Here is a 27,200-nt window from a genome sequence, read left to right as displayed (position 1 = left end):
CCAGAAAGAGAGAGAACTGTGTGGAAGAGCAGTGGGTGGGTGTGGGGTTGCGGGGGAGGGGAGGGGAGGGGGGTGGGCAGTTAAACGAAGCAGCATCAATTCAGCGAAACATCACAGTGAAGGAAAACATCAGCTGGTGAGTTTCTTCCCGAGAGAGAGAGAGAGAGAGAGAGAGAGAGAGAGAGAGACACACACACACACACACACACACACACACACACACACACACACACACACACACACACACACACACACACACACACACACACACACACACACACACACACACACACACACACACACACACACACACACACACACACACACACACACACACACACACACACACACACACACACACACACACACACACACACACACACACACACACACACAGAGATAGACAGACAGAGAGTAGAGTTCTCAACGGGCCTGAAAATTAAGGCCCAACCCTAACTGGGCCCTACTGCAATTGCCACACTTTTATCCCCGAAAGCCTGAAAAGGTGTCATTATGTGCTAAATAGCAGACCTACAAGCTCATAGCGCGCCGAGCTTGTAGATCTGCTATTTTTCAATAGCTAAAGTATAACATAAATGCTTAGTTAAAACACCAACAGGGGTTCTCGCCCAGAATGGGTTAATGTCCTCAAAATGTCCCCGGCCCGAAAAAATGTCAAGTGGGGTTCGGGCAGAATTTGAGAACTCTGAGAGAGAGAGAGAGAGAGAGAGAGAGAGAGAGAGAGAGGGGGGGACAGACAGACTGTAGACAGACAGACAGACAGACAGAGAGGGAACAGGTAAGGATGAGTGCATAATGGAAGTTGAGTGGTATAATAAATACAGGTAGGTCTCCTCAGCGGTACAAGATATGTGGACTTCCCTCCTCTTCAGCTGATGAGCGCGCAGCCTTGTCCAGAGTGTGTATGTGAGAGTGTGTGTGTGTGTGTGTCTTTGCTTTTTGAGTAATAAATAGGTTAAAAGGAGAGACAGTAGCGTTGCCTGATTAGGGTGTGTGTGTGTGTGTGTGTGTGTGTGTGTGTGTGCGTGTGTGTGTCCGTGTGTGTGTGTGTGTCTACATGTCCGTAGAGGTAAGCTTCTTCATGCTGCGACGCTGGGCCAGACTGGAGGCAGCCACTGGCTCCAGAACGGGCTGACTGGTCTTCTGGCTCAGGGCCGAGTACGTGGCGGCCATCGCTCCCTGGACGACAAAACAGAACATGAATGTCCATCTAATGAGACATATTGCTCATACAGTATATATATATATAGAGAGATATAGGCTATTCCTAATATGAGCCTCCAATCCGTTTCCAAGTGCTCAGCAGGTGCTATAGAAATGCAACATGGACCACTTCACCACTTTTCAACTTATCTTCATATAATTGGTCCTCACTTAATGTTCATGATAAAATACCACCGTCTTTTTCTACTCATAGTCTGTGTCTCATAGGAGGGCTGTGGGCAGTTCGGAAACCTGTCCACCGAGTAGAACACAATTGTGGCATTTTATCATGAACATTAGTGAGGACCAATTATATTATGAAGGCAGGTTGAAAAGTGGTGAAGTGGTCCTCCACAAACAGCTGATCGAATGTGTGCAACAATTATCATTCTTTTGTTCTTAGCGACATGAGAGGGTTGGGAAGACATCATTATCACACATTATACAACATGTAGTTCAGACGACGCAATCTGATTGGTTAAAACAGCCATCAACCCGTGCTTCAAACGAGCATAACAGGACACGTAATCAAAATTCGAGACGATAGGCGAGTTCTGTAATGTTTTTTTTTAATGACAGATGTAGCCACTAGACCAAAAGTGTTCCAAGAAACTCGCTAGCATAGCAACCCAGTCAGCTCCACTCTGGGAGAACAGTGCAGCTGATTTTTGTTTTGATTAGGCGTTCCATCATGCTCGTTTGAAGCACAGCTAGATGGCTACTTCAACAAGATTGCTAATCATTGGCACTTCAGTTGTAGCGATGCCACACAAGTTATGAAGAATTTATTTTAATATCAACATTTAAAAGTGCATGTTGTATTATTTCATAATTCTAAGATAACGCCATCTGTCAAGGGTAAGGTCCTATATATTCTGTGCTGTCTGTTTTGTGAGTTTGTTATTATTTGGGGGGTTTTAACCCATTTTGGGCGGGAACCCCTTTTGGTTAAGCATTATGTTATGCTTTAGCTATTGAAAGATAGCAGATCTACAAGCTCATAGCGCGGCACCGAGTGGCGCGCTACGAGCTTGTAGGTATGCTATTTTTGAAAAATCGACTGACATAGAAACATAGCTTTTTCAGAAAACTGTCAGGATTTAGAAGACATTTTTAGAATCTGATCTCAGGTCAAAGCGGTTAAAAGACTATGGGCTCCAATTTCGTCGCAGCCTTTACCCGCAGCGCGGCCCACAATTCAGCCGCTGCCCGAAAATGACGAATATAGGAGCTTTCTCTGTCCCTTAATGGTATTTTCGTCCAGTGTCACCCGCTATCTTTTTTGCTGACAACGGTATTTGCGCCTAGAGGTGTGGTCATGGGCGTGTTGGCACGCTTTCCCCTAAATTGCTATTTTGGTCACACACATTTGGGAAAGCGACAGTGGAGTTTAAAACCACCCGTAACTTATACCCATAAGGTGCCAAATTAGTTTGGTAGAGCGACGCGGGCTGTGCGCCTGCATGGAGATGTCCTTGGACTTCCTATAATCAGCAGAAGTAGGTGCCTTCCTTGTGTCCATTGTGTTTATAATTGTATAGTCAAAGACGCATTTGTTCGTTCAGTTTCATCATCCCACAGCGCAGCAAATGCCGTTTAATCCAATCTCCCCCACTCCTAAATCCCCAAATAGTGGCTTTAGAAAGACGAGACAAAAATGGGGCCCTATAGGTTTATGATTTGATATAATTTGATTGACACGGGTCTGGAGTTGGACTGACGCCCATAAAGTAGGCGGAGGTTACCGGCCGGACAGGTAGACATGCAGGGAGAGACAAACAAACAAACAGGGAGTCTGCGAGGGACCTGGATATACGTTTGTTCTTTGACATCTCCTTAATCAAGCTATAGCTAAAAGAACGGAAGAGGCTCGAGACATTCTGCAACAACCTGGTGAGATCGTTCCTCGTTTATTTATTTATTTATTTCGACATCCATCCCGCGAGGATCCGCGTTTTTGTTCTTCCTCTTCTTTTGGAGAACATTCATTGGGATTACCTTCGCTACGGGGATGGACTGATTAAGTCCGTTTGGAGAACTTACTTTGGTGGGAGTGTTACGTTCGGGAGGGAACTCTGGGAGTGGGGAGGGAACACTGGGAGTGGCAACATTTGTTTGGAAACACCCCCACGGAACTACACTAAACAATAAGCGCGGGCGGGCGTGAGTGAGACACGGACACTCGTTTCGGCTCATCCATTCATTCATTCGACTCGCTGTTTAACCCGTCTGTATAACTGTATTTTGACTCTTTGATTTGACTAGATAAAAGGTTACTAAACGTGAGTTTTGTTTCTGACTGACTGTGTTTTCTGCTGGTTTATGTAGGCTGTTTTCATTGCATTCAACTTTATCAATTGCCCATAATGACAAAGGATCACAGACACAGACATCATTATATGCACGCAGCACATGTTCTAGGTATTATGGTGTGTGTGTGTGTGTTGGTTGGTTACCTTGACTAGGTGAGGTGCGTCGTGTCGTGTGAGTTGGAAGTGTGGTAGCGTGTCTCGGCACGTGATCCACGCGTGTTTTAAAACCTGTGCTGCGGTGTAGCGCTTGTGAGGATCCACATGGAGCATATGAGACAGCAGATCCTGGAAAACACACGCACACGCACACGCGCACACACACACACACACACACACACACACACACACACACACACACACACACACACACACACACACACACACACACACACACACCTCTAAATACTGTACATTGTTTTAAACGTAGGCTACCTTTTTCTCACGAGAACACTGTTTTCCATTGAATATATTGCTGTTGACATACATTTTTCACACCGACATACCTGTACCGTGTCTTTGCTTTGTGAACAGTCTCAAAACAAAGCTAAAAGCCACAGGAGGCAGTGGAATTTTAGAACAGCCAAGACGCGCAGTTTGTGTACTAACAATTTCACTCTAAGAATAATTTCTACAAGAAGGTTGCCTGCACCAACAAGGACGTTGAGGTGCAAATGCGGGGCCTTCCCGTTGGTTCCGACAGCCAATTATCCCAAAGGCCCGTAGCTCGATATAAGGTTAGTGCCAGGCTTAGTATAACACACACCATCCGATACTTCAGAATTAAAGAGCTGTCGTACCAATGCCATGGTACGAGTGTCATGCATACAGTGGATTCCAATAAGGTACATACCAACCATTACCCTGCCTTGTTTTAAAGTGATTTAAAGTAAGTAAGTAATTCATCTGTTATAAAACCATGCACATACACAGGACAAAAATGAGTGCTCCTCTTATCTTACCGTGTGTGTGTGTGTGTGTGTGTGTGCGTGTGCGTGCGTGTGTGTTCACATACCTTTGACGTGTCGGACACAGTGTCCCAGTTCCCCCCGGTCAGTGAGAACTTTCCAGAACCGATCCTCAGAAGAATCTCCTCTGGTGTGTCATTGGGACCGTTAGCGAACGGTGTGCATCTGATGATAATACATATTTACGAAACACATTATAAAACAATATTTAACACAATGAGCCAATTTACATGTACACTAATACCCTGATTACTGTATATAATCTGATTGAAGTGTTTAAATATATTCATGGCATTAGTGGGGATTAGGGCAATAACCCACATTTGCTTGTAAATACTTCCTTGTTCATGGTTTATAATCACAATCACATTTGTAGTACACAGCTTAGTGTCCATGATAATACATGCCATTTGTCTTTCTTCTTTGTCTCTTTAAAAAATAAAACACAAACAGCCACCAAACAAAACAAAACCACAGAACAACCCAAAACCCCCTAGAAGCTCACAGCATCACCAAACCCATTGAGCACAGAGCAACCTCCAGTAATTGCCATTGTCAACACGAACTCTATCAGGGGAGGTTGTTATATCTTAACCCCTTCTGGTGTTTAAACTAAGCATTATGTAATACTTTAGCTATTGTAAAAAAAAGCAGATCTACAAGGTCGTATCGCGCCACCGAGTGGCGCGCTACGAGCTTGTAGGTCTGCTATTTTTGAAAAGTCGTGAAAATGTGCCTCAAATCTAAATGGGTTAATGACAATGCCAAACAGGTCAGGTCAGTCAGTAAAAATATAGAATTTCAATACGCAGCCCTATCGTTGCCTGGGGATATTTAGCAATAAGAAACTGGAGGATGATGTGTGTGTGCGTGTGTGTGTCATATCCATTATCACACATTGTAATGTCTCTTACCCTGCAAGCATTGTGTACAACAGAACTCCCAGACTCCATATATCACAGGCTGCATCGTATCCTTGTCGCATTAGTACCTACACATCATGCGCACACACACACACACACACACACACACACACACACACACACACACACACACACACACACACACACACAGACTCAGTTATCATCATCTCTATTCATTTCACATTCCTTCTCCATCTGTAATTAATTAATTAAAACAACAGAACACCTAATTCATTCCAATACATTAAAGTATCCACAGAACACACATTTTTAAACTGACAAAAAACAAGCCTCCCTCAAAACTGTATAAAAGTACCATGATAAAAATGTCCTTTTTTGTGTCCTATAACCCATTTTGGGCGGGAACCCCTTTTGGTGTTTTAAACATTATGTTATAATTTAGCTATTGAAAAATAGCAGATCTACAAGCCCATAGCGCGCCACCGAGTGGCGCGCTACAAGCTTGTAGGTCTGCTATTTTTGAAAAGAATCGTGAAAATGTGGCACAAATCCTGACAGAAAACTGTCTGGATTTTAGAAGACATTTTATAAATCTCGACGTCAGGCCTAAATGGGATAAACCGTGTTCTCTGCATTCTTCCAACGTACTCAACCTTGCAATGTCTCCTCTAGCCACCATCATCTACCCATCCATCTGTTCCAACCCGTCTCCCTCTCCATCTGTTGCGTGTCTCTCTCTCTCTCTCTTCCCGTCTCACCTCTGGGGCTACAAAGTTAGCGGTGTAGCACGGCGTGAGCAGGAGGCCGTTGCCTCCCCGGAGCTGCTTGGCAAAACCAAAGTCGCAGATCCGGATGGAGTCCGGGTTCCCCGAGTCGTCCATGTACAGGATGTTACTAGGCTTCAGGTCTCTGTGGACCACCTAGAAGGGGGAGAGAGAGAGGGGGGGAGAGGGGGGGAGAGAGAGAGAGAGAGGGAAGGGGAGAGAGAGAGAGGGGATGAGAAAGAGAGAGGGGGGAAGAGACAGATGGAGAGAGAAAAAGGGATGGATGGAGGGAGAGAGAGAATTAGAGCAAGTGAAGGGGATGGAGGAAGACAAGGGCATTGATTAAGGGCAAAAAGAGGGAGAGAGAGCGTGTGTGTGTGTGTGTGTGTGTGTGTGTGTGTGATAGAGAGAGAGAGAGAGAGAGAGAGAGAGGGGTAAATAAGTAGCCTTAAATTGGTTGTAAATTATCTTTCAATCTAAGATAGTAATCTAAAGTTGACTCCACACCAAAGAGTCTTGTTCAGACAAGTCAAAGACTACATAAAGGTGACTCCACACCAAAGAGTTTTGTTCAGACAAGTCAAAGACTACATAAAGGTGACTCCACACCAAAGAGTCTTGTTCAGACAAGTCAAAGACTACATAAAGGTGACTCCACACCAAAGAGTCTTGTTCAGACAAGTCAAAGACTACATAAAGGTGACTCCACACCAAAGAGTCTTGTTCAGACAAGTCAAAGACTACATAAAGGTGACTCCACACCAAAGAGTCTTGTTCAGACAAGTCAAAGACTACATAAAGGTGACTCCACACCAAAGAGTCTTGTTCAGACAAGTCAAAGACTACATAAAGGTGACTCCACACCAAAGAGTCTTGTTCAGACAAGTCAAAGACTACATAAAGGTGACTCCACACCAAACAGTCTTGTTCAGACAAGTCAAAGACTACATAAAGGTGACTCCACACCAAACAGTCTTGTTCAGAGGCTTGTTTCACTCACAGAATCTGGCAACACGGAGCTTCTGCATCCGCACCAAAACACTCATAGCGATTCTTCGCTATAGCTTTGCTATAGAGTTGATCAATTGGTACATGAATCGAGAGTTCAGTTGAGAATGAGAATAATCTAGTTCACACTATACACACCAGTAGGTGTCCACCCTACAGTGGAGTATCATCTCTCCAACGTGGATAGTGTCGGCTCCCGAGGATCGGCAACCGACCCGAACATGCTCGGTTCTTAATCAACAGGTTTCCGACGCGTCGGGAAGGCGATATCGACGGCAAGCGACGGGAGCTTGTCATCAAGAGTCTCCTGCTGACAAGCTCCCAACTCTTTCAAACTGGCCGACAGCTGCCTTAACACCAGACCTGCCAACCTTGGGATATTGACTCGAGTACCACTGAGTACCATACCATCCAGACCATTTTTGGGGGCAGCAGTCCATATATTTAGTCTTAGTATTTATATCATCAGCTTAGTTTTCATTTAGTTTTCGTCAGTGAAAAAAGGTAGTCGGCGAACATTCTTCGTCTTAGTTTTAGTCGACGAGAACACCACTGGTGTGGAGGACAGTAATATAACAGACGGTGCTTCGTACCCCTTGACAGTGCAGGTAGTCCACGGTCTTGGCGATGGTGTAGAGGACGGCGCTGGCCTCTCGCTCTGAGAAGAACTTCTGCCTGAGGATCTTATCCAGCAGCTCTCCTCCCTTCATCAACTCTGTCACCAGGTACACATACCGGCCCTCGTCGTAGACCTGGTATAGGAACAGTTACAACACCAAACTAAATACAGTGGAACATGGGGAATGACACGGCACGTACATGAATGCGGTAGAATGATTCACGCAACTACCAGACCGCAAGGCATCGGTGATGGGTCACTGGTTTTCGTGTAACACCCTGGATGTCGAGTGTGACCGTGGACCGTGCAGGCCTCCTCACAGAGCCTCCTCACAGAGCACGACCATGGACTGCTATCATGTCTCATTATTACACCACTGCACTATATCTTAAATATTCTTATGTATTATCTGACATTGCTATACCATATTATATTATCTTACACCACTATTACATGCATCATTATTGTTATTGCTACTACTTATATTTGCCTGTATCTCCTCGTTTATCTTTCTTCCCCCCCCCCCCCTCTCTTCCCCGGTCAAGGCAGATGGCCGCCCACCCTAGAGTCGGGTTCTGCTTGACGTTTCTTCCCAAGGGGGACTTTTTCGTTACCACTGTCGCAATATTGCATGCTCTGGGTGGATCTTTGTCGGTTTTCTGCTCTATATGTAAAGTGTCTTGAGACAACTTGTTGTGATTTGACAATTGAATTGAATTGAAAATCTCGTGCTTATTAAGGCCGTTTATAAGCACCTTTTTGACGGAATAAGAGCAGTATTCAACGTGTATTTAATGTGGGATGGGGCAGGTTGTGAAAATTGATGCAGTAGTGCGGAGCAGGCTGGGACGAGTCAAATTATAAATATATGCGGGACCCGCGGGTCGGTCGCACACACACACACACACACACACACACACACACACACACACACACACACACACACACACGTACGTTGAGAGACATGGATACAACTCACATCTTTGAGAGTAATGATGTTGGGATGTTGTCCGTATCTCATCAAGATCTCAATCTCCTCCGACGGGTCTCTCTTACCTTTGTCTATGATCTGACAAAACACACAAGACAAGCCTCGGCTTCAGAACAATGCTAATTGAAAGACGTTCAATTGTGCTTCGCGGTACATTTTAGAGAGTGTGAGAAAATGGAATGAATCGTGACTGATAAGGTTTCTAGTGTCACATCTGTTATGTGTGATGTAAATCAGTCTGTGCACCATCAGATACAGAGATATTGAGTCTCTGCTGCCCTCTGCTGGCAACATACCGCCACTGACCACTATCAACATGAACTACGGTATTAATAGAACACCTCATATACAACCGAAAAACGGACAAATACTGGTCTGGAAGTGTATAGCAGCTCATACTAAACAGTGAGAGGACAACGGGCGAGCAACGCATGGATTTCATTGGCGCCTAATCATAGCCTATAATCACCCGCTATACCGCCAGACGACGTCGCACAAAAGTTACATTATTTTCATCTTCCCGGGCGACGTTCCTCCGCCCACTTTTCAGACCATCGCCTGTTCGCCTGCTATCGCCAGTAGTAGTTGCCGGGTCCAATTGACAAATAATGCACTTCTGGATCATTTCTCTGGCTGTCGCCCGCTGTTAAAAGGTATGGTTGTACATTTTGCTTCTCCCAGTTGATGCTTGAATGTGTGTGTGTGTGTGTGTGTATTACCTTAACAGCGTATTCTACAGAAGACACTCGGTGTACACAGCGTTTGCAGATCGAGTACGATCCAACACCGATGTCTTCCTGCAGCTCGTACAGGTCTGAGAACTGAGACGCACCACCATGCATCTGAAATGCACACACACACACACACACACACACACACACACACACACACACACACGTACACACACACACCACTGTGAGATGTAGGGTAGGTATAGGCTACTAGAGCCGGCAAGTTTGTTGTATCGTTCATGTGTGACTAAAGTTGTGCTTGCATTCCTCCATAGTGAGGCTATAAAAGGTGCCATGGCAACACCCGTGTGTGGTAAACTAGACAGGATAAGAGGTGTGTGTGTGTGTGTGTGTGTGTGTGTGTGTGTGTGTGTACCTGTACTATGGGCAGTATGCTGAGCAGAGGGGAGCCCTTGTTTCCATCATCCAAAGGCGTTGTAGCCACAAAACTGAAGCCTTTGAAAAGCTGGTGGGCATTAGCACTGGGAGGGATACCTGGAGAGTCTGCATGCGCACGTGCACACACACACGCACACACACACACACACACACACACACACACACACACACACACACACACACACACACACACACACACACACACACACACACACACACACACACACACACACACACTTAGTAAACTGGACTCTACAGCAAATCTCTTCACCACCAATAGCTGATCTACAAGCTCACAAGCCTTAAGTTGAGAGGTGATGGATCGGCTATGTTTGTTGTGTCCCACTATACCTGCTGCAACACTCTCTCACCAGCCTGTGGACACGTCCATGGCCACCAAATATAATAACACACACTAGTAGTAGGTGTGAGGCTTCGGTCACGACAGGCTTGGTGGCTAAGTTAGAAAAGCCTCTTCTAAGCTAGAGTAGAAAGCACCAAAAATGTGCTTCCATGTTTCCAGCACTGAAATTAACAGGTTACCATGGTTACTGGACTGTCAGTTGTTTTGGTGCTCCCGTGTGTGTGTGTGTGTGTGTGTGTGTGTGTGTGTGTATTACAATCACCCACGGAGATTTCTTTTAAAACATGACTAATGACAAAAAACAAACAATCAACAATGTGCAAACACAGCAGCGAGATTTGTGAGCGGATAGGAGAAGGACATCGAATGGAACACAACCACCCTAAAGACTAATCATTGTGTTTATTCCTGCATCAAGTGATCTTGGTATGTAGAAATGGATTTATTGAAAATTCTGACTTTCAAATACATGTATGTATTGTTGTATTGTGCTTTGGCAATGTTAACGTATGTTTTCTCATGCGAATAAAGCCCTTTAAATTGAATTGGAATTGTGTGTGTGTGTGTGTGTGTGTGTGTGTGTGTACCTTTAGGTGTCTTTGCGGTGAACTCTGGGTCGAAGCAGAACGTGTCGTCAGGTTTACCTGTAGCTGGTTTAAAAGGGGGTTGGAGTTCTCTCCTGAATAACCTCTGTTGAACACACACACACACACACACACACACACACACACACACACACACACACACACACACACACACACACACACACACACACACACACACACACACACACACACACACACACACACACACACACACACACACACACACACACACACACACACACACACACACGATTTATTATACACATTTTAAATGGATTCCACTACATTAGTTTGCCCTTAACCTGCAGCTAACTCTAAAATCCTCAGGACACACACACACACACACAAAACCAAAATCCCCCCAACAGCGTTGTTTTTGTCTGCAATTGGTATGTGTGTGTGTGTGTGTGTGTGTGTGTGTGAGAAGCCAACAGTCCTCCCAGATTAACTCCACAGCTTTGAGCATCCAATAGCATCCTGCTGCCTCTTAAACACTCACGCAGGGCTATTAGTACAGACACAGTGAGAGCTGGCCTACAGCCCAGACACACACACACACACACACACACACGCACACACACACACACACACACACACGCACACGCGCAAGTAGACGGCCAGTAGTCAGTGAGCCAAATGTCTGTTAGAGGTGAGAATCCTCGACAGAAGCTGTGGGAATTAGATTTAGCTGGCTGAATTTCATCATAATGAAACACTGATAGAGAGAGAAAGGGGGGGGGGGGGGTGAGAAAAGGGAGAGAGTTGGAGAGAAGTAGAGCGAGAGAGACGAGATCACACCGTAGGAAGACATGGTGAAGGACAGAGAGAAATACAAGAGATGGAAAGGGAGAGATGACTTACATTCCAGTCAATAGTAGAAAAGAAAGCGTGTCGTTTGATCTCCTCCACACCGTCAGCTCCAGCCCCTGTAGGCACAGGCACACGCACACACACACACACACACACACACACACACACACACACACACACACACACACACACACACACACACACACACACACACACACACACACACACACACACACACACACACACACACACACACACACACACACACACACACACACACACACACACGTTACAGAATCAATTGGCAAAAAAGCCAGAAAAATACATTGCCAAGTAGTAGAGTGAGTCTTAACTCTTTCTGTGCCGCTAGGTGGCAGCAGAAGTGCACTTTAACAGGCTGTGTTTCATTTCATCCCCGCTGTAGCAGCCTGCAGACTGTCATTGTAAGGGTCGGCTATCATTTAGCATTAGTGCACGCTGTTTACCTTTCGCCAGAAACGTTTACATGTCGGGAGCGATGCGAGACAAAGTCACAAATGACATCCGAACTTTGGATGGATGGCGATCAGCAAGGACAGCAATAATGTCCCATAGCTTAGGGTTACGAATATATACGTACCTAGCAGAGAACTAATGAACCAATCGAACCCCTATATGCATCGATGGCCGTGGTTCTCCAGGGTTCTATACAAGGTCTGCTCATTATTTTCTTCAAATTTTTAAATATTCAAAATTAACTTGGCATTCCGGCTTTATTTAAGCTAAATGATGTGTAGTGTACAAAGAGTCACTCATCTACCAAGCACATCATATGCATGCGTGCAACACAAAATGACAAAAATGAATCATTGAGTGAACGAATAGATGGGCAGACAGGTAGATCAACGATACCATAAGACATTATACCGTACCTAGCCTGTTTGCAGGGTTTCGTTTGAACAGCATTCTCAGTAAACTCTGGGCCTCTAAACTCAGGAACTGTGGCATTCCCAACTTGGCTCTGGACAGGAAGAGAGATAGACAAAATAATAGAGAGACCCAAATAGACCCAAAGAATTTAGTCTGAACACACTGGAACATTTTTATCACATTATTTACTACCATATAATAATAATAGGTGATGTTTCAAGCAGCAAGCTTTTCTCAGACTGAGCAAAAGTCTGTTCAAATAAGTATCTGATTCTGTATCGGTTCAAACAATCCCACATATGCTTTAGCCACGTTATAAGTGTGTACACTCACTGTTAGTGTGTGTGTGTGTGTGTGTGTGTGTGTGTGTGTGTGTGTGTGTGTGTGTGTGTGTGTGATTATCATGTGTGCAAGTGAGTGAAGTGTGTGTTGCGGAGCAGAGGAACTCACTTCAGAATCATGTTCATGGTTTCATTTCGGTCTTTCCCTTGGAATGGTAACGTCCCCGTCAGCATCTCGAACTACAAGCATAGAAACAAGAGAAAACGTCTACTAGGACACTAAAACATCTCCGTATAGGACCATACAGAGATTGGGTTCTTAGAAAAGCGCCATATACATTTCAGATATCTAGGCATGTAACGATACACTCAACTCACAATACGATACGTATCACTATATGAGGTTCACGATACGATTTTTCACAATATCTTTTAAATGATTTATCTCCCCCCCAAGCTTTTTTCACAATTTTTATTTAACTACATTGCAAAAGTAGCATTACTTTTCATGTAAAATTGTCTCGTTTAAACCTAGCTCGAGTTAACATGTGGCATCTTAGGATAGATGTAGACCTAGTTGACAGTGCAGAAACATAATTGCCTTCCTTGATGTATTAATGAGCATCAATAACGACCATCACCTGGGCATAGTCAGACACATGCAGCTCCCCTCTGCAGGCCTCTACTACTGAAAGTGACTGCATGGAGTCGGTCTCATTTCTCTCCAAAAGCACGTGAATATGATGGAATATGATTACAGCTCACATTTCATATCACACACTAGCCCCTCCTAACAAATTTAAAATCGATTTAATAAATCGATACATATCGTCGGGATATAATATCGATATACGATATATCGTTACATGCCTACAGATATCATATTATTATCTCTGTGTAGGACAACACACCTCACCCCCTAGCACTTCACTCACCCTGTGCCCCTTATTTCCACATTCGATTGATGCTAGCCTAGCGTGACTGACCGTGATTAAGTATGGCTACTATGTTGCCATATACTATGTTAGTCATGGCTATTCTTCGATTTGTGTCTCTCGATCAGAAATGTTAAGAATGTTATTTGAGTTGCCGTGTTATTTAGACAGATGCTAGGATTCACCGTTTACCTGGTATCCTGCATTTAGATGTTGTTCAGAAGAATTCTAGGTTCATTATTTACTAATATCCTAGTTCCTTGATGCACCACACCGTTCTGCCTGCATTCTATTCATGTGAATATTTGCCAAGTTTATTTTTAAGTTGCTCTGGATAAGAGCGTCTGTTAAATGACTGAATTGTAACACATATGCTGTGTAGGACAAAGTTATAATCTGCGATTTGTGAAACGGCATGAAAGATGTCCCCCCTTCCCCAGAGGCTATTTTCACTGCACAACATGATTCCATATAGAACACATGCTAATAACTGACGAGAACTTTAATCCATGCTATAGGACATATACACATCTCTGTGGGAGACAATGTAACACAATCACACTGCTGGACGTCTCACATGGACTGGGAGCATTTTTTTCGAAAATCAAGTTTTGCATGGAGCAGGTTTTCCGACTAAATATCCCACATTCTGGTGTGCCTGCCAGAATGTAGCTCAGTCAGTGTACAGACCTGCACAAAACATAGTGCATGTCATCGATATACCAGCCTCCACTTGTCATTAGCGTCTACTCCAAGGGACCATTGTTGCTCCGCCTGGGTCAGTGGGTTTTATTATATTAAGCAACATTCTTCTTTGTTGTACAGTATGTCGTGCCGTTTGTTCTGCGACTCCTAATATGTTTATTTCGTTAGCAATACTCAAATACCCAAATTCTATTCTAAAAATGTTTTGCCACTAAACTTACTACCCCAGGGACCAGCAGTCAGCTGTGTGTGTGTGTATATATATACGTACCATTAGTACTCCCAGGGACCACCAGTCAGCACTCTGTGTGTGTCCTCTCCTGTTGACCACCTCAGGGGCCATATACTCCACCGTACCGCAGAAGGAATACGCCTTCTTATCAACATCCACTGACTCTTTACTCAAACCAAAGTCTGCGGGGGAAACCGACACACATTCATTCAACCCCGACAGTAATCTCCAAGAGCACAATCAATCTTTATCATCAATACTATGAGCTTGCTATTTTTGAATAATCGTGAAAAGAATTGGTTGGTTTACTTGTCACACCCAGAGTGTGAAAAGAAACACAGAGTGAGTATTAGCGTCTACGTAGCCTTGTGCTAAACATCACACACACACCTGTTAACTTGATATGTCCAGCTTCATCAAGCAAGATACTGAAACACAAGAATATACAGTTGTTTGTGTCTGATATTGAACCATATAAATAAATCAGAATTAAAAGGTGAACCATAGCGAGCAACAATTATAGTGTTACTATCAAACAGTATCAGGTCTGGGGACCCCTAGGGGTCCTTGGGAGGGGGGGGGGGTCCCAAGGGGTCCCCAGCTAAATGACTGATAGCTAAGACCCATTTTGGGGCGGAACCCCTTTTGGTGTTAGCATTATGCTATGCTTTAGCTATTGACAAATAACAGATCTACAAGCTCATAGCAGGTAGGTCTGCTATGTTTGAAAAATCGAAGAGCGACTGACATAGCTTTTTATCATAGCTATAGGATTCAAAAGAAGACATTTTTAAGAATTGAGGGTTCATACTTCTCTGGTTTGAGATCTCTGTAAACTATGCCCAGGGTGTGCAGATGGTCGAGTGCCAGGGCAAGCTCTGCAAGGTAGAATTTCACATCCTCCTCTGTAAACATGACCTGGTAAGAACTGGACAAATTTACTCTCTGGACTCGGAAGAGGGGGAGAAAAAGCAACAGCAGGAAAACAGCTCTTCAATGACAACAACAACAGAAAGAGATTATTATATTTATTACAATACAGAGATTAAAATAGGGTGCATTTTGCATCCCAAAAACTCAGTTTATAGTTAAGGGATGCAATACAACAATGACCTCTGCATCCACGGGATGTACTACTGTACTGTTTTTTTATTCTAGTTTTTATTTTGCTGGCTTAGTAGCTTTAGTTATAATAATCATTTCTTCTTCTGTTTTCCACATGAATATAACCACATTATAACCATATAAAATGAAATGGGAGTTAAATGCTGCAATTTGTAAAAAAAAAAAAAGGCAAAATATGACTCCTAACGTTGTTGAAGTGGGACTCATAAAATGTCCCTGGGACTCGTCTAAAAGACCATCCCTGCATCCTGGGACTCATTACATTGAAAACCTATTTACATCACTGACAATATCAACACGTCAAAAAGGCTCAACGAGCCATAGCGTTCCGCGTTTGGGATTTGATATCTGCCCGGCAGGCAGCACATATCTCTCCGGATCTATCTTCGCAGGGCCTTCGGCGGCCGACTTATCTATACGATAACAATCGCATCTGGTGTGAGTTTCCTGAAAGCTTTGGATTAAAACTGATCTGGGGCCTCTCTAAAGTGACGGGCAGTAGATTATCTAAAGCACGAGAGGCGTCTTCCAAGACAACTAGGCTGCCGACTTACGGGCGAAAGACAGGAGAATTACTGTGAAAAGCCAAAGTGAACACGGCGGGGAGATAAAAACGACTTCTGACAGGCGTTTCCTGTCGGACGAGAAAGCCTGTGATGCGTATCAAACGCAACTCCTGTCTCATTTCAACGCGTTATCTCTACAGATGCTCGACGTTCGTGACAGGATTACCGTATAGGTGTCCTCTAGAATTAGAACTTTAACAAATAAAACCTCATAACCATTTTGGTTAGAGGTTCCAAAGAGGCAATTAACCACTTTTTCAAAAACTGGTTCAGAAGTGTTTTGTAGTGCAGTATTTAAAACATGGTGGTTCTAAAACACAGCAGTGAGTGAACATACCTCTTTGGATAAACGCGTGAAGACGTCCCCTCCCCTGAGAAAGTCCAGTATTAAATAGAGCTTTCCTTCAGTCTGAAAGGCTGGACAGATGAGATCAGACCGTCACCATCTTGCACGCATAGTACACCGACACACTGATTTGTAATGACTTATTTTCCGACAATGGGGTATAGAGCGTCGCAGTCCCTCCCCCTACTAGGGCCCAGGAAATGATTCTCTGTTTATTTTCCTCATAGACATTTCAGAAAGTATTTATTTAAAGACGTTTACGCCGCGGACAAAGCCAACTCTTGTCGTGACAAATCATGACAACAAAACACAATTTTTTGGGCCGAACAAATAATTAGAAAGAAGAAAAAAACGGCAGGTTACAACACTTTTTTTGTTGTTTTTCTTCTTTGTAATTATTTGTTTGGTCCACAATATTGTGTTTGTTGTCATGAGTGGTCACGACTCGAGTTGGCTTTGTCCGCGGCGTAACCGTCTTTAAATAAATACCTTTTGAAATGTCTATGGGAAAAATGCATTGGGAATCATTTCCTGGGCCTGGCGTCGTCATGAAAGGGGGTGGGACTGCGACGCTCTACAGCTACTTTCACTTATGTAAAAATCAGCATATCTGCAACCACTGCCTGCACACACACGCGCGCACACCCGCAGTCACACACACAAGCACACCTTCTGTGACATGGCCGAGGATTCGTGTGACCGGCACAGCGACAGGGTGTTCTTACCGTAGTGCAACTTGACTATGAAAGGATGATTGACCTCCACTAAAATGTCTCTCTCCATCTTAGTGCGCACTCTGTCCCTGACTGCAGAGGAGGAGGAGGAGACAGAAGCAGAACAAAATGATTCTGCCTCTGATCAGAGGACATCGTGTGTTGTTAACAAAGGAGTACCATGACCGCGCCGAAGATGAGGTGCACCACAGGAATGGTACCGAAGGATAGGCAGTGGAGCACTCAGACATTTAAGCCTTTTTTTAGTAATATAAAGCCATTAACACGGGTGACCGTTTCAACGTAGTTCACATCTAAACGACTCTGAGGAAGATCCGCTCGAAACGTCAGTCAGTTTGTATACATCTGCTATGTTAAAGGATATTTTGAAAGATATGGAAAATGTTGAATCATTTTCAATTTATTTTAACACAAATACAATATTTTCTTCTGGGGGTTCCTGGCACAAAACATTTTCAGATGGGAGTCGACAGCCAAATATATATACACCGGTATATTTATATATCCTTGGCATTCGTCAGGTCTTAACCCATTCTGAACGGGAACTCATTTTGGTATTAGCATCATGTTATGCTTTAGCTATTGAAAAATAGCAGATCTACAAGCTCATAGCGCGCATGCTATTTTAGAAAAATCATTTTTAGAATCTGATCTCAGGTCAGAATGGGTTAATCAGACCAGTGTGTGTCCAGTGGAAACCTCGTATGAATCTGATCTCAGGTCAGAATAGGTTAATGGGTTAATAAAAAAAGCTTAAATTGTCCAAGCTGCTCCAGTGTCTGTCCTTCTGGCTTGTGTGGAGACAAAGTAGAGACGTGGATCTGTATATATCACCTTTAAACTAAATGTTAGTATCACAGGTATTAAACATTTAATATATTATTTTGTAACCTATATTCTGTACTATTAAAAACATATTAATGTACAGTACCAGTACCTACAGTACAGGTACTTTATTCGTTCCAGTTGTAAGAACTATATTGAAACGTTATAAAAGGTTCAAGCGCTATATTCTCAGAGTAATCAATGTTATATACTGTTTGTTCATTAAGACATGTCTCCCCGTTTCTCCATCGCTTCAATAAACAGAAAAAGCATTTTCAGGTGTGTCACCAATTTTATCCAATCAGGAAAGAGTGCCCATTTGAGCCATTTGACATTTATTTTAACAAAAGAAAATGCCATATTGCAGCTTTAATCATTAGTTTGTGCCAATTTCTACATCAGAATCTAATGTATAGTCGTTCCAATAATCCTATATAGATGGGATCTACCTTGGCGACTCGGCATCGGCACTTAAGAAGACAAGATTAATTGTTACCTTTCAAAGATGCCTTTTTGAGAACTTTCATTGCATATAACTGTCCAGCATCGGGACCAATAAGCTTCCTGACGAGAAACACCTGAGGACAGACCAGAGAACAGCAGACAATTAGCATTAAGACTCATTTCAGTATACCATGGTGTGGCTCTGTGTGGCTTGCCAAAAGAACAGATCCACAAGTTAACAACGGGTCGCGGTTTTCTTGTAAGATCTGTTCTTTTTGGCAATCGATACCATATCACCAACTGAATATGTAAGCATGACCTTGCGGTGGAGTGAATGATCCAACTATTGAATACTGGGGGTCCTTAGTCTCCTTACCTTGCCAAAGGAGCCCTGTCCCAGCACTTTGAGCAGCTCAAACTGGTGAGGGTCAGCCTTCTCACAGCCCTCTTTCACGTGGTGGGTGATAGGAATCTCTTTGTACGTCGCCCCCTCCTCGTCCTACACACAGGTTTGTAATACTATACTTGTGAGGACATCAAAAGATTTAGGATGATATTGAAAGTTTACCACAATATCTACTATACTTGTGGGGTCCTCACAAGTGTAGCGCACGCGCACACACTCGCGCACACACACACACGTGCGCGCACACACACACACACACACACACACACACACACACACACACACACACTACTCACACAGTGTGTGTAAGAATCTCCCTCCTCCATGGGGTCATCCTCCATGATCTGATGTCCATTGACCTGGAACCAAAGCAACACCACTTATCAGTAAAGCTAGGCAAAGGAGTGAAATCCTCCGTCCAAGAATCCATCCACACAAAATGTGCAAACAATAAAAACTTTTGCAATCGAATTAGAATATAATCCTTTTGGAAAACCCCCCGGTCTGCCCCGGTAACAGGATGTGCACATGAACGCACGCACTACAGTGGGGGGGACACGCGCCTGATGGAGGGGAAAGGAACTGCAGGTTGGAATAACGTGTTCCTTCCACGCGCTACGTCCAACCAGGGAAACTCCCCCCGGTCAGGTGTAAAGGAGCGACTTGGACACTCAGGCATGAAGGAAGCATGAGTCCGTTGCTCTCCCCTTGATTGGATCAGGCTTCCTTCGGATACATGGCGAATGCATTCACTGAAGTTTTTTAATTTTCCCCATATATGGGGACTAGGTTGGTGGAGGGTGTGTAGAGCCCAGGATCACATTAGATGATTGACACAGGGGTGAAAAATGGGTTACAAAATCGTGGGATAAAAAAATATATAAAAAAGAATAATCCATATTCAAATATACAGTATATTTGGAATATTAAAAATGTAAACAAATATTCAACTATAAGAATTTCGAAGATCACAGAGCAGTCTGAGAGACTGCAAGCTTAAGCTTCATGTTACGCCCCTCCCTTGCTGTCCACACTGTATGCCAATTGTGACGGCCCCTGTACCTTTAAGGAATGTGCATGCTGTTCTGTGTCAGGCGTGCTTAACCCAATCTCTTTGCAGTGCTGGATTGGGAGGGCGGAGCTGGCAATCTGCAGAAGGGGAGACACCTGGCCAGTGTCCTCCCCAAACACTATTAAAGCACCTGCTGTGTTCATGTTCTGGTTCCTCCTCAGGCAGGCTGCAGAGCAGCCACACCAGGGCAACTGTAGTTTTCGTTACCTTTTGTTAATTGGGCAGTGTTCCCTGCCAGCTTCATGTGGAACATGACAATGAATTATTTGATTACCTTTATTAATTAATTATTGAATGAAACACTTTTTGCTGCTTTAACTCCGTCTGGTCTCCCCTCTTTGTTAAGGCCCATTAGCCAGCCTTAACAAAATGAATTCCTTCCCACAAATAGCGTGTGTGTGCGGTGACTGCAGTCACTGCTGTTTTATCCTACTGACTCACCAGGGAGGACATACAGTAGCCTCCATCCTACACTCCGTGCTGACAGGTGGAGTAACTCCTACTCCCAGCCCGTAGGAGTAACATGTAGTGACAAATATCAAGTCCTCGCCCCAGAACACACGCCAATTGTTAGTTGCAGGCAGCCTTTGTGAAGAAAGGTATCCTGTTTATCTTACCAGGACTCCCTGGTGGTTGGGATCCTGGTAGGCCTGACCTCGAAATTTAAAACAATTCTTCTATTTAAATCCTCCAGTTTTCTGAAATAAATATGTTCACGATTAAAAAAAAAAGAATTCAGACCTACAAGCTCGTAGCGCGCCACTCGGTGGCGCACTATGAGCTAGTAGATCTGCTATTTTTCAATAGCTAAATTATAACATAATGTTTAAAACACCAAAAGTATGGAACTGAACCACCAGCTTTATTGGATATTCAGTACTTTTTTTTTACTACATTATTTTTATCCCACGATTTTGCAATCCATTTTTTCACCCAGTGTCAATTATCTAATGTAATCCTGGGCGCTACACTTCCTCTGCCAACCCGGGGGGGGGGGGGGGGGGGGCAGCGGACTGACCTCATGCTTCCTTCTATGCATGAGGAGTCCAAGCCGCTTCTTTTCACCTGATAGAGGGGAGGTTCCATGGCCACAAGAACATGCAAACTCCACACAGAAAGGCCCTTTCGCCGGACTTCAGTACTGAACTGGAACCGGGCTTGGTGAGAAGAGGCACCCAAAACAACAATCACAGATGAAATCAAAGAGTCACTTGTTACCATTTCTCGGACTGAAGTTGAACTACCACTTGATTTAGGACCATATGAATTCTCCCTCTGCTCTAATCCTGTCAGTCTGTCCAGCATTCTCCCTGCATCATTCTGTAAAGCCTGTCATTATTAGCAGTGTGCCTTAAACCACAGACAGAGGATGGCTTGGCCACTGTCTCTCTGGTATCAAAATCTATTTTACGATCCAGGCAGGCTGTTGTTTTGTTTTGTTAGTTTTTTGCACACACGAAGAAATTGACTTAGTTGAAGTATGGTATTAAATCCAAAAATGTAATACCTTCCAAATTATTTGAAGACAGAATGCACTTGTTGGCTGCCTGTTCTCAGACCTTTGCATTGGCTCCCTATCCACACTTTTCCTGGGCTGTGTGTGCTCCAGTTCCTGTCGATTTGATCCAATGAAAGCCAATGAAACTGGTCAGATGACCAATGATATCCAATTAAATCAACAGGAACTGGAGCACACAGCCCAGGAAAAGTGTGGATATAAAGTCTGTAAAATAATCTATTTCAAAATACTACAGTTGGAACGGTTTACGGCCAAAATACATTTGTGATCTGGTTTGGAAGTGTAACAGGTCTGCGTTCAGAACCCAGAGTCGGAACTCAACGTGAAGAATCACCATTCAGTTTTAAATTTGCAACATTCAGGTCCGATACAAATCAACGCACACCGTTCCATGTCTTTGTGTTATACATTTAACCGTTTCCTTAGAATGTGTTGTTGTACTGTCCTAACGCTCTGTGTCCTATAACCCATTTTGGGCGTTGAACCTCTTTTGGTGTTTTAAACATTACGATATAATTTAGCTATTGAAAAATAGCAGATCTACAAGCTCATAGCGTGCTATTTTTGAAAAGTCGTAAAACAGTTGACCCAAATCTTTGAATATATATATTCTTTCAAAGTGAATGTTTTTAACTCGGGTCTAAATGGGTTAATGCTCAATGTTTCGTGTCAAGTACTTGTACGTCATCAAGCCTTATTGTCGAAGCGTGCTATATAAACTTGCCGTGCTCGTTAAGAGTACACCAATGAGAGCATGTGTTACTGTGCTGTGCCGCCCTGGAGCTTTAATGACTGCGGGAAGCAGGTGAGGGGCTCGCTGCTCCGCTGTTGTCCAGCAGAGCCGCATCAAGGCTCAGCCTGCATGATGTACTCAATCCAGTGTGTGTGTGTGTGTGTGTGTGTGTGTGTGTGTGTGTGTGTGTGTGTGTGTGATTCCATCAAGCCATCAAGAGGGGGATGATGATGATGACTCATAGCGGCTACGTAAGCCCACTGACGGGGTGGAGCCACCCTCCTAAAAGTCAAACATGTATACACAAAACACACACAGACCCAGATGAACACAATCTGCTCTACTACATGACGTAATTTTTTTTAAATTATTATTGTTACTCTCACATATGACTATGAGTATGCACAAGTAAAAGCATTTGGTTTCAGATCCTCAACATTGTAGCAGCAGTAGCGACGACGACAACGAAATAACACACGCTGAAATCCATGCTTGCAATCCAATGAGGAGGAGACTGTCTATCTATATCTACACAGAAAAGTCATGTCGATTTAACTCAAAACGGTGTACAAATGGAGCAAAATGGACCTGTAAGGGTCCAACACAGTTCAATGTTGTACTCTCTCTATTCTGAGTTACGGGTCCATTTGGTTCCATTTGTTGGACGCTTTTCCGAGTTGAATTAACATTCTGTGTACGAGCACAATCGGGAGACCAGGCTGGGCTGGTGTCATCATTGGCTTGCGTGATTTACGCCCACCTTCAGCACGGTTCATCACAGCTTGTGAGAGAGGAGCACAGCCTACGCTTACGCTGCCTGCACTCATGCAACACGGCTGAAATCTGAAATGTCTCGTCCTGATGTCTCAACTTTTCACATTGTCTCCCTGCCTGTCAAATAATTGATCTCCCCTCGGTATCCTGATGCCTGATGAAAAGGTCAGACCGACCGAAACGTTGCTGCTTAAATAACGATGATTTAAGTGAAGACTGTGTGCTGGGTTATAGTATTTTTCTGCTCTAAATAATTGACTTATAAAATACTACGGTCGGTTTTTAAAAGCACTGAATGGTTTAGGGGCCTAATCTTGTGCTACATCATGAACCGCCCAGACTTCTGAACTTAAAGCGGAGAAGCAGCGTACAGTTTTTTTTTATGCAAAATGATTACGGTTGGAGACTCCACTACGATTAGTACTGTGTTTTATCGTACTCCAACGTCAGCTTTACGAGTCTTAAACAAAGCTTAGGATGATGATAATGACGATACATCAAATCAATGTTCAACAAACTCCCAAAATACTGCAGGTCTGCTACATCTCTTCTTTAAAATCGATCTACACAGTATCCGTTTGCTTTCTGCCTTTTACTGAGTTTACTACACAGTACGTATATATACTTTATTCTGCATTTTAATGTCATTTCCTCACCTTTGTTTGTTTTACAAGTTCAGATTTGTAATCGTAATAATGCTCTGTGTCTTAATGCTTTGCGTGAAGCACTTTCAATTGCCTTGATGGCTGTATTGACAAAAGGGTGTGGTGTCATTAGCAGTCATTTCTAAAGCCAAATTCCAATGCCCAAAATCTCGGCCACTTCCTCTCTCATACCATTACTCGGTCGCTCCAGCAAGGCAGGGGTTACGGTGAAATTGATGCCCCGCTGAAATATGTTACCACCTTGTGGACTTCACATAACTTACATGGAGGTATTTAAATATGTGGCCTAAATACCGCTAGGTTGAACTCTGCTAATAAACAGACTGCAGTGATTTACGGTCAGACACTGAGGTTATGTTATGTCTAGTCTACACGATTGTCACACATTTCACCGAAACTCTGCCATACTACATTGATGATAAGCTTGTATTTGTTTATAATGAGTTTACCAGGTTGTTGGACTTATTCCACTGCTGAAATCACAAAACAGTTCAATTGGATATTGGGGGTGAGGCAGATTTAGCTGTTCAAACACCTTTTTCCAACATTCATGAAACTTATTGTTTATGAGAAATTTGAGAATGTCAAATTATAACATAAAGAGCTGTTTTTTTCAACATTATTTATTTTGAATCCAGCATTGCCTGTAAAGGGAGTTTACATGAGATATGCGTGGGGGAAAAAGACAGTTGATAAAATTGTTGACCGTATGAGGTGTCTTAATATACAGTTTTAACAGTCACCTTTCTGCCTTTCAGAAACTACACATTTCCATTGCCTAAATGTTTGTATGGCGCCTGGAGTTCACACATAGAAAGTGCTTTACAATACTGAGAACCAGAGACAATATAACAGCAGTCATTACTGCGTTTTGGAAACGTTATACAATTTCTGGCTTTGGAAGCTTTTCTTTTGAGGTTTCAACACAGACCAATGAGGCAGGCTAGAGACTGCACAGGAATCCCAGTGATGGACGGGTTTAGGATGTGTGTGGTTTTCTCAACCAAACAAAAGACTTCTCTTTGCAAACTAAACATTTCTGTGATGAATCCTAACGTAAGTAAATTCTGCTCTCAGCTTGAGAGGGCACAGTCTCCATTAAAGATATACAATAAAGAGCTGAATAATATAATCCTTAAGTTGTTGTGATGTTAGGGCAGTGACTATCAAACATACATAATTATGCTGATATCCATTCCTGATATACCGTTACTTGCTTACATTGCTACGTGTGGATAGCATTGTAACAAGTACGTAATGCATCATACACTGCAACTAGCTCGCAAAATGCCTTCGATTTCCTACACTGCGTCGAGCAGAATGAACTAAAATCAAACCACGCTCTACTACAAATGTCAACTGTTCTGACCCCTACGACTCTAGGACAACATGATGACGCAAGAGCCTAGGGCCTATAGGCTCTTGCGTCATCATGTTGTCCTAGAGTCGTTTATGTGTGATGTTACTGTAACAGGTATGTAACAGTGTGCGTGTCAGACCCATGATACAAGACCTGAGCTAAATGTCATGTACCAATTAAATGTGTCCGGTCAATAGGGGTGCAACAATGAATGAATCAAACTAATCGGTTTAATTGATTATAAGACATGATCTATTTTTGGCATGTGGGCTTAAGTGGTTCATCAATTTGTAACTTAAAAGCTGTTTAAAAACGTACTTCTCAATTATTCGGTTAATCAGAAAAAGTAATCAATAGAAGAATAATCGCGAAGAAAACAATCAATAGCTGCAGCCATAGTGGTCAATAAAATAACTGTTAATAAAGTATTCAATCGATCAATCTCAGCGTGTTAACATACTTTGACAGGTTGGTGTTGTTAAAGCCACATCAGTGATATACAATTAAACAACATAAAAAATGGATACCCCCGCACGCACGCGCGCGCGCACACACACACACACACACACACACGGATGGTGATTCACTCAGCGTTGATTTACATGTTTATAGACATTGTGAGCAAAACAGGCCAGGGTCTCCATCTCATCATTTCTGTATGAAAGTTCCACTTCCACATATTATTCTCCATCTACATCTACATCTACGTCAGTCTGCAATCTGCATGCACAAATGGAGTGCATTCATATTCATAACAATGCCAGAATGCCACAGCCATTCATCTGTATACTATTACTGTATAATAATAATGCAACAAATATCCCAGTAGAAATGGTATCCCCACTTCCCAGCCATTCCCCCTGGTGTGTGAGGGTTCGAATCCCGTTTAGGAGATGATGATTACACGTAATTGAATTAACACTCCGGATTCCAGTGTAGCGGGCTAACGGTTACAACACCACACAGCAACATTCCTCGGTTTTAGTGTCTTGTCCAAACTGCAAAGAAACCACTAACGTCGTTCCATATCTGACATGAACATGACGATAGCTTTCCGTTACACTCGTTATGCACAGTTTATGGAGCTAGTTAGTTAGTTTTCATTTCATGGCTGGGGCACATTAAAAAAAACTTCATCTCCAAGTTTTTAAGCAAGCGAACTGTCAGCTATACCAGCAATGCTAGCAGCTCATACAGTAGGCTGCATTACGACCAGGTTCATGTGCTAATAAGAAACCTCCTTTAGCCGACTAGCTTGTAGCTAATGTGTTATAAACATAAACAAACACACATTCGTCATTATTAAACTTCCTCTGTGTTCTGCAGGAGGAAGGAGCGGGTCTGTTTTGGTCTATTCCTCTGCACACCCGACCCCAAACAACACACTCAAATTAAGACTTTTTGTCCACTCTTTAAAAAAAACCCAGCTGATAGCATAAGCTAGTCGGTTAGCATGCATCATACTACGTACAGTACAGGCAGTGGTGCAGGAGGCTGCACCACTGCCTGCGTGACACGCACGCACACGCACACACGCACACACATACCGGTGATCACGCTCACGCACGCCCTTAAACCCACAAAAGACGCACAGTAAACAACAACAATAACAACAACAACATGAAAAGTGTATGGAATGATGATGTCCCACTCACCTCACTGCTAACGCTGCTTACCTCCATCTTGTGCCAGCACTCCTCTGGCTGGGAGAAAGGCATCGTTAACACCGTTGTACAAACCTACGCCTCCTCGTGCATGTCTGTGTCCGTTACGCGGGACTCGCAATGTGTGGGGCGATGATGATATACGTTTATAATACGATCGGTCTAGATATGTGACGTGTCGGGCTGGAGGGGCTCTGCTGCAGCGGACCCGGGCCGGCGGTGGGCTCTG

The 27,200-nt window shown here is 43.5% G+C and overlaps 1 protein-coding gene and 1 long non-coding RNA gene across 4 annotated transcripts in view; one reads left to right on the top strand and one right to left on the bottom strand.

Annotated features, from left to right (window-relative positions):
* Positions 1-27,200, top strand: part of LOC308322782 — a 486,306-nt gene that overhangs the window by 286,086 nt on the left and 173,020 nt on the right. The window lies entirely within an intron of this gene.
* rps6kal (ribosomal protein S6 kinase a, like) lies at positions 610-27,200 on the bottom strand. 3 transcript variants are annotated; one of them, XM_080774214.1, is made up of 22 exons: positions 26,963-27,200; positions 19,481-19,543; positions 19,155-19,277; positions 18,831-18,912; positions 17,501-17,581; positions 16,767-16,846; positions 15,550-15,683; positions 15,129-15,166; positions 14,778-14,920; positions 13,036-13,106; positions 12,588-12,676; positions 11,728-11,792; positions 10,849-10,951; positions 9,875-10,002; positions 9,487-9,609; positions 8,756-8,845; positions 7,751-7,909; positions 6,144-6,305; positions 5,416-5,492; positions 4,549-4,666; positions 3,681-3,821; positions 610-1,200 (listed from the first exon to the last, which is right to left on the bottom strand). In XM_080774214.1, the coding sequence occupies exons 1-22, from the start codon at positions 27,023-27,025 to the stop codon at positions 1,075-1,077; spliced, it is 2,259 nt and encodes a 752-aa protein (XP_080630340.1). In that variant the 5' UTR covers positions 27,026-27,200; the 3' UTR covers positions 610-1,074. The 3 variants fall into 3 exon arrangements, with proteins under 3 accessions (XP_080630340.1, XP_080630342.1, XP_080630341.1); XM_080774216.1 differs by having other exon boundaries at positions 15,550-15,656; XM_080774215.1 differs by having other exon boundaries at positions 26,984-27,200.

This window comes from Protomyctophum bolini (genome assembly GCF_963924005.1).
Source record: "Protomyctophum bolini genome assembly, chromosome: 10".
Classification (NCBI taxonomy): Eukaryota; Metazoa; Chordata; class Actinopteri; order Myctophiformes; family Myctophidae; genus Protomyctophum; species Protomyctophum bolini.
This window is presented reverse-complemented; position numbering and strand designations above follow the sequence as displayed.

What these genes read in the sequence shown, in the direction of transcription:
- rps6kal (XM_080774214.1), bottom strand. Translation starts at nt 27,025, where the DNA reads ATGCCTTTCTCCCAGCCAGAGGAGTGCTGGCACAAGATGGAGGTAAGC. An exon ending in CATAGTCAAGTTGCACTACG is followed by an intron (nt 16,847 to 17,500) that starts GTAAGAACACCC and finishes TCATCTGTCCAG; the next exon opens with CCTTTCAGACTGAAGGAAAG. An exon ending in CTGTGTCCGACACGTCAAAG is followed by an intron (nt 3,822 to 4,548) that starts GTATGTGAACAC and finishes TGTGTTTTCCAG; the next exon opens with GATCTGCTGTCTCATATGCT.